We start from the raw sequence: 8539 nt of genomic DNA on the forward strand, positions 1-8539 counted from the left end.
TTGTTCAGGAATATATAAATATATATAAAATAATTATATACAATATTATTAGAATGGTTGCTGGTTAGAATATCAACTTTTAATTCACACCAATATCATAATTATAAATTTATAATTCAACATATGAATAAATAAAGTACAATCTCTATTTTACATCTCAGTGTATTATGAGCATGGTACACCAAAGATTATTTTTTTGCTTATTTGGAGTATTCACTATGCTTATTCTAAGGTTATAAATAAGTAAAAAAAATTGTTAGTGCACTATGCACATGGTACATCTAGGTATATGATAAACGCACTAATAACAAAGTAGAACAACTAATAACGTTGAAATATACTTCTTCCATTTCTTAATAAGTGCAACATAGAGAAAGTGGGGGAATACCAAGGAATGTAGAGAGAGAAAGTTGGGACCATAATAAAGTAGAGTCATTCAAGTGATAAAACAAAAAGGTTGTGGTCCCCTCTTGCTTTTTGGTGGCATATTTGTAATAATATTGAACTTTTTCTTACCATTTTGAGTTTGGTTGCACTCTTTGTGACTATTCCAAATAAGGGAAATGTTACACTTATTAAGAAACGGAGGTAGTATATATTAATATATTGCCATTTGCCACCATATGAGATATGAGACATTGGTATACCTCCCAATATGAATCACTATCGCACAAAGGGACAAATATAGGAGGACATCTACGGCTAAGAATTTAGAAACTAAAAAAAATAATGTACAAGTAGTATTTTATTTTCTCTCTCCTACTCAGATAACCCATCCAAAATAAAATAAAATAAAATAAAAAAGATAAAAAAAAAGGAGAACCAAAAAGAAGCGTAGGCGGCTCTATTGGATTGCTGGAGCCATTCTAATTTCTATCTCCTCTATTTCTTTTTCTCTCTCCTCATTTTTTTCGGCACAAAAAAATTTCAGATTGTTAAGTCAGAGGAGCATAACGAGGAAAAAAGGGCGCATTTGTTACAGTACGGAGATTTCATGGTGTTGTTAGTTTAGTGTACAAAATTATTCATTTTTTTCCGCCAAAAAATTTGGTTTTTGGGGATTGATTTCCAGCTTTAGATAGGTCGAATCTTATTTTTTTCCGAATTCCCAGGTAAGATTCCAACTTTCCTCATCTGGGTTTTTTTTAGAATCTAATTTTTGTTATTGGGTATTCATTCATTTATTTTTGTGGGTTTTAGAGTGATTTTATTGTTAATTTTAATGTTTTTGGGTGATTTTGTTACCGTTATCAATTTGTTTTATCTGGGTTATTTTTATTTTTTTCATGCAATTCTGGTTTCTTGTTGTTTTTTATCTTAATGTTTTTTAAGTTGTTTTCTTTTGTGAGTTTTATTCCTTTTTTTAACCCTTTGCTGCTTAATTGATTCTTTTTGTTTATGTTAAGAGTGATTGAGAAAGGGGTAGGTGAGTGTTCATTTGTTCATTGGAGATGATTTTAGGGGGTTATAAATTTGGGGCCTACTTCTTACCAAAGTTAAATTTGAGTGGATGTATGATAATTTGGAATTTTGGATGGTTATGAAAAGTTTTATTGATTAAGTACTCTTAAGTATGTTTTTCGTGGAGTTCCATTGATTGGAAATGATTCTGGATGATTAGAGCTTGATCTGGGTGGAAGATGAATACATAGCTTGGTTAATTTTCGAGGATGTTCTGCACTTTAGATATCGTCGCTTTAGTTTTCGTCGAGTTTTGTTGGTGGGAGGTGATTTTGGAGACTCAGTTTGGTGTATTCCCAATTGGGTTTATTTAATTCTGAGCAGATGGGGGTACTTTTTTGGTTTCATTGTCACCTACCCTAGGTAGTTTTCATGATTTTTGCTGATTGGATATGAGTGGTGATGACTACTGTCGATACCATTTGGCTAGTTTTGCATTTGTGTCAAGAGTTGCCAGGAGAGGTTTGTCTAATCCGAGCAGCTGGGTGCACATATGTCTTTGAGTTTCTTCTGGGGTAGTTTTTCAGATGCCCTATTTTAACTTTTGAGATCTCATGTAAAGACCATGTTAGTTATTCCCCTTTGAAAAAGAGGAGAGAGATAAACCACTTTGTAAACTTGAAGAGATACACCTTCTATATTTGTTCTATGATAGAACCTTCTTTGCGCTTGTAAGTGGTCAAATGTCCCCTCAACGGATGGGTGGGAGCTTGGTCCATTAATGATTGACGAGATTTGCTGAGAAATTTAGAAGTGTTAAGGTATATAGTGGGGCATTTGTATTTTAATTTTGTGTAAATCTTGATGTGCAATGAGATAGTGGGTCCCAAATGAAAGATAAGAACTGATAAGGAATCGGTGAGAGTGTGGAATCCTGCAAAAACAAGAAGTGTTCAAACTAGTATGAGACTGATGGTAAAGGAAAATAGCTAAATTAGTTTGGGATGGATGAGTATAGTGTATGTTCAATACTTCAATTATTATATTGTCTTGACTCTTGAGGGGGTTAGATGCATCTCTTAGATGGATGTATCATTACCCCCCCCCCCCCCACACACACACCCGGATGAAATCAGAGCTCTCTTTCTGACTGATATCTTCCTTAAGCAATTCTGAATAGCTCTGTGTAGATAATTTTGATTTGTCGAAATTTTGGGCAAATCAATGGAAGATAACATTTTAGTGACTAAAAAACTGGATTTATTGTATGTTGATATGATTCTTCCTAATAAGGGGATAAATTATTGTTCATTTCATCAACATTAACATCAACATGAGCCAAATGACTTTGTAGAGGCTTCTACCTAACTGAATTAGGGGGGTTCGGATGTTCTCAACCTTACCTCTGTAGCGGTAGAGGCTGTTTCCAATTGAACAAAAATGTAATTTTTAACAGCTATCTGTCACTTCCATATGATTGAGAACCATGAAAGCAGATTTTAATTTATCCTATTGTATTATAGAACGGTGAATCTTTGACTCCATTTGAGATGAATATAAAGTATTGTTTATTGTGTGTTTAAATTGATTTGGAAAGACTTGCTGACTAGAAAACATTTGCTATTTTTGTGTTGCAGATTTGCTATTCATGTTGGCATGATACCAATGAGAGTCAGTTGATTTACTGAATTTGGAACATTATAACTGAATTCTTGGAGGTAGTTGAATAGCTGGCTACCTATAGAGCTGGTATCTCTGATTTATGGATGGAGATGAATATGCGTTCTGCTTTACCAATGCAGCCATCAGGTGGGAAGTGTTTCAACGAATTGACAGTTCCTGCATCGTACTCTTCTCCTCTACCAGTTCTGACTAATCCCTTAGAAGATTTTCCAAAATCACCCAACTCGTTCTTTGTACCATCATCCAGAGAAATGATTGCAAGCCCCTTACAGATGCAGACTAACCCTATTGTTTCTCACATTGGGTCATCCAGTAGTGATTCTCCATTTGTAGGGGGTTTCCCTGCAGATCTCCACTTCCCCTCTTTCTCACCTCATGAAACGCTGCCACAGCATTCTCCTTTTATTTCTCAGCCAGCAGGAGGCAGAGTGGACTTTCCACCAAATCATGGTACTGTATCAGATGCGCAGTCGGCTGGGTATATCAACTACCAAAAAGATGATGATGACAATTCTTGGAGTACCGGTCAACTTCAGGGTTTACTTGATCTTCCTGAAGGTGTTTCTCTTGTTAATGGTCAAGTGGGAAATAGTATAGAGGGGATTTCGAGTGACAACCATGTCAAGAAGATTGGCTGGAGTGATTTGGATATTTTTGCTGATTCTATAGAGCCTAACTGGAACGAACTTCTGGCTGATTCAAATGCAGTTGACCAGCAGCAAAAGGTTTTGATTATATTGCTGAACTTATGAGATCCTTTCTTTGAATGTTCAGTCTTGTCACTTGTCACTTTTAACGAGTTGTATGGAAGCCTAAAGCTTTGGTTTCTAATAAAGTCTGTTTTCAAGAAACTTCTAATATTCCTTTCTTTATGATGGATAAAATTACGCTTTTTCTGTATAGCATGTGCTTGTTTCCCATTATATTCATTTTGATACTTCATACTTTCTTTGTTCTAAAGTCATTGGAACCAAGCTTCTTAGCACACATTCTTAGGAGGATGGTAGATATGGTAATGAAAAATTAATTTAAATAATTTGAACTCCGGTGAGAGGAGTTTACTGGGTTCCGAAGTGTTTAAATTATTCTGATTAGTTTGTTATGTTTATCTTGTCTATCATCCTCATAAAATTGCTTCCAAGGAGTTTGATTGCAAGTATGTTGAAACAAGAAAGTATTATTTTTACAAAGTAAAAGATTACACTGTGACTATTCTTTGTATTAGCCATGAATAAAGACTTAATGAACCTTCTTTTTTTGCTTTCTACTTGCAGATGCCACAAGCCTCTTCTGATGTAGTTGCACCTCAGCCACCAACTCAGCAGCAGCTTTCATTACCATCTAGAGAAGTGTCTGCTTCTACTAATACATCATCTAGCACTCAAAATAAGGCTCGCATGCGCTGGACACCAGAACTTCATGAAGCCTTTGTTGATGCGGTGAATCATCTTGGTGGTAGTGAAAGTGAGTTCACAACTTTTTTACATAGATCATTTTGATGGCATCCCTGTAGTAATAAGTATTACTACACTTATTGTGTTGACCTCATGGTGGGAAGCGGGCCTGTCTTGACCAACCCAGCTACAGGGGTCAATTTGGCTCATGACAAAAGAGGATAGAGCCAAGCTGTTTTGAGGTGGCTCAGCCATGGGAGTTTGGGACTGTTTAATCAACTAAATGGGGCTGTTCCTAGCTTGGGCCATGCGGTTTATCAGCTCTTTATTACACATTTATTTTGAATTTATTTTCTTCATTCCAACTTGTGTTTTATATATAAAGAAAATCGCTAAAGTTTACAAGCCTGGCAAACAAAATTTGTAACTTACACTAACAATTGCCCAGAAAAAAAGAATAAGCCTGGATACTGCCTGCTTTACTAGCCATGCCAAATATGGGCCTGAGTATGTGGGCTCAGTTAACTGAGTTAAACCTAGCTCAGGTCACTAGATTCAACAAGCTAATTGAAACTAGTCAGGCCACGTGGTTTTGACCTGGTTCTGGCTGAGCCAGCCCATTTGTTTTCTGCACCTATATCTTGACATGTGATTTGTATATCAGGAGCTACTCCAAAAGGCGTTCTCAAGCACATGAATGTTGAAGGCTTAACTATCTATCATGTGAAAAGCCACCTGCAGGTATGATATTGTGCTAGTTCTTTGGTAGTTTATGCCATTGACATCCATGATAGCTCAGGAAATTGAGTTCTTTAATTTCAGAAATATAGGACTGCAAGGGTCAGGCCAGAATCATCAGAAGGTAACTCTAAACCCTTTCCATTTGTTTGTTATCAGTCCTTGTTCCCTTCCCCTCTTGTTCCCTGTTACAATTTGAAATGCTGAGGGCGGAGGGCTCATTGCTGGCCAAAGGAATCTTGCAATATTGTTTTGAAGTGATTGTTTCCTTGAGATTGTAATCTTATACAACATGTTCTACTTATCAAAAAAAGAAAAGTTTCAAGGTAACTTTCTAATAGAAGATAATGAGCTAAGGGCGTGAACAATATCTCTATGCGAATGCGACCATATTCATAACGTCCTGGTGAACTCTTTCATATTACTCCGAGCAAAGAAGTGTGAGCATACTATGGAAACAATTTAAATTGTATAAAAGGAAACCTTTTTTTCATGTGAATAGTCTGCAAATGAACTATAGTATCTGCATCAACTGATAGAAAATTTCCCATGATGTTTCATATCTGGGGAGCTGCATTTGTCCATGAGCTTTAATAAGAACGGCGTTATTGCTTGAATAATGCATTTTTCTTTAGACCTTTATCCCTTGTATCTTTCTCAATATATGTTTTCCTTTTAATTTGACTTGAATGAAAGGGAGGCAATAACATTGTCTAGCCCCATGAAATCAAAGCAATGGCTACCAGAAGGAATCGGTCACAGTTTTGCACTACTAAGCTACTTTAGTGCCGGGATAATCATGCACGTCTTGGTGGAACAGAAATCCTTCCCCCGCCCCCAATGCAGGCGGGTCGGTTCTTCTATTGTTACTGCAGTATTTAATCTCGATTAATTGAGGCGAGTAGGAAAGCGTGCAATACAGTTGTTGCTGAGCAAATGACTTTCTTCTAATGCATTCAAATTGAGAATCTGAACTTCATTATTTGATGACTATGAGCTTACCATCTATTTTACCTTGTGTGGCCTACTTGATTGTCATACTTTCTGCTGGTAAAGTAGTGGGATTGAGCTCATTTGACCAAAGTTATGATGGCTTTTGTAGGAAATTCAGAGAGGAAGTGCAGTTCCGTTGAGCAGGTGTCGTCTGTAGACTTGAAAACGTGAGTGCTCTTAACATTCCAGAGTAAAAGCCCCTCCCCCTTCCCCCATGAAGAGACATGTGAATGCTGAGTTATTGGGGATGAATATAGTTTATTCTGTATAAAGTGTACATTTAGTTGTAATAAAGCATCACGCCAGCTTTGATGCTTGAGTGACAATTATGATTATGAAAGCCTCATGTAAGCTACAAATTTTACTAGTAGTGTTCATATATTACATCGCATGAATATAATTTGTCTCAATCCCTGTATATTAGCTCGAGTACTGCTCCGTTGTGTCGCTGTTCTTTTATGTTCTCCTTTGCTATACCTTCTGAAGCAGATTTTGTGTCACCTGTGTTTTTTTTTTCCTTCTGAACTTTGGACGTCTTTTTGCTCAATTTATATTCTGATTGCGAAGACTTATTACATGAAATCAGGAGTGTTACGATTACCGAGGCATTACGGATGCAAATGGAAGTTCAGAAGCAGCTCCATGAACAGCTTGAGGTATGTTTTCTTTCAGTATAATTTGAGGTTTGAGCAGCTTATTGGCGTGAATGTGAAACAACTCGGATTTTTTTGTTTTTGGCTTTTTGCTTAACCTCTTGCATATATGTTTCAGATACAACGTAAACTGCAGTTGCAGATTGAAGAACAGGGGAAGTACCTTCTACAAATGCTTGAGAACCAGAATAAGACTGAGAAGGAAAAAGTGAAGTCCGTGCCATCATCCACAGGTGATGATATCTCCCCTCCGAAAGATAAATCAGAGGCCTCTGCCAGTGATGCTGGCGGTTCTGGTTCTCCTCCTCTGAAGCGTCCCAGGACAGATGATTCGGTGCTTTAATACAAGTTATTATCGGGTTCATACTCTTTTTTGCAGTTCCTAGATATGACGTGGGTATATTTTATATAGCCGTTGGTTTGAGGGGCTGTAACTTATTTGTGCCAATGATGATATACCCTCTGTTAGAATGAAGTTTACCCTCTTACTCAAAAATAGCGAAACTGAAATGCTTCAGATTGTCTTCTTTTCTAGGTTCCTGATCTGTGAAAAAAATTGTCAGGTTGAATGTAAACTGATAAAATGGTGATTAGTATAACTTAGTTCAAAACTTCTAATTACTGTACATTACTGATTCCGATTCCGGCACGAAGTCTGATTGATTAGATGACATCCATTGCAGCGTTGTTTTCTTTTTCCTTTTTTTTATGCCAAAGTTAGCAGCTGCTTTACCACAGATTTGCAAGAACTCGAATTACTATCCACTATATTAGATTGGATTTCTGTAATAATTTATTCTGGTAACAGACTTGTTGATGAATTGAAGTAAGATCACTTGAACTAGTATGAATATGAACGGAATGCTACTTCTGTATGAAATGCAAGCGTCCCTACTTCCTATTCTCTATTTTTTTTTAGAAGGAAAGAAAACTAGGTTAATCCCAGATGGTGGGAAAACCTAACTCATCCTTCCGGATGATGAAGGAGAGCCCGGGAGGGAGCTCCGACAAGGAGAGCTAGAGTTGGTGGTGAGTTTTCCTCCAATTCGCAAGAAGATCTGCCGCTTGGTTAGCTTCTCGGAAGCAATGCTGGATGGATCACGTTTGATTCCAGTTTGTTGAGATCTTGACCTGCATCGTAAATAATATTAGAAATTTCCCAAGGGACCCGCCACTCTCTCCTAATTGAATTAACGACCACTAAGTTATCTCCTACTTCAAGTTTTCTTATATTAAGGGAAATAACCGTCTTCAGACCAAAGTAGAGGCCCATTGCTTCCGCCATCAGTATGGAAGAGTTCAAGGGGAGTTTTTTAGCCCCGAGCTAGATTGGGTTGCCACTATGATCTCTGATTATAAACCCAAAAGAGCAATGCTGGAACTTTGATTTTGATCTATCAAAATTTAATTTGTACCAGCCCTCTTTGGGCGGAATCCACGCTACTTGGCAAGGAATGGGCTGGGTAGACCGAGGGATTTTGTTGTACATTATGTCCTCACATATTTTTTCTTCACTACTATTACTAGTCCAAGGTTCATAGCAGCTTTTGACAATTATTGACGCATTTTGGACGTTAACCGTTTCTTCATTGAAGCAGATCTTATTGCGAAAAAACCAAATGAACCACCAACTTATCATAATTTTCTGAAGTTCTTTCAAGGTATTTTTTGTTCGGA

General features: G+C 37.1%; 1 protein-coding gene across 1 annotated transcript; it reads left to right on the forward strand.

The window, feature by feature from the left end:
• The first annotated feature begins 833 nt into the window (after window positions 1–833).
• Window positions 834–7535, forward strand: LOC104891186 (myb family transcription factor PHL13). Its single transcript, XM_010676842.4, has 8 exons — window positions 834–1112; window positions 3039–3809; window positions 4359–4548; window positions 5143–5219; window positions 5301–5340; window positions 6319–6376; window positions 6796–6865; window positions 6981–7535. The coding sequence occupies exons 2-8, from the start codon at window positions 3168–3170 to the stop codon at window positions 7203–7205; spliced, it is 1302 nt and encodes a 433-aa protein (XP_010675144.2). The 5' UTR covers window positions 834–1112; window positions 3039–3167; the 3' UTR covers window positions 7206–7535.
• The last annotated feature ends 1004 nt before the right edge of the window (window positions 7536–8539 follow it).

Source organism: Beta vulgaris, chromosome 4, assembly GCF_026745355.1.
Source record: "Beta vulgaris subsp. vulgaris cultivar EL10 chromosome 4, EL10.2, whole genome shotgun sequence".
NCBI lineage: Eukaryota > Viridiplantae > Streptophyta > Magnoliopsida > Caryophyllales > Amaranthaceae > Beta > Beta vulgaris.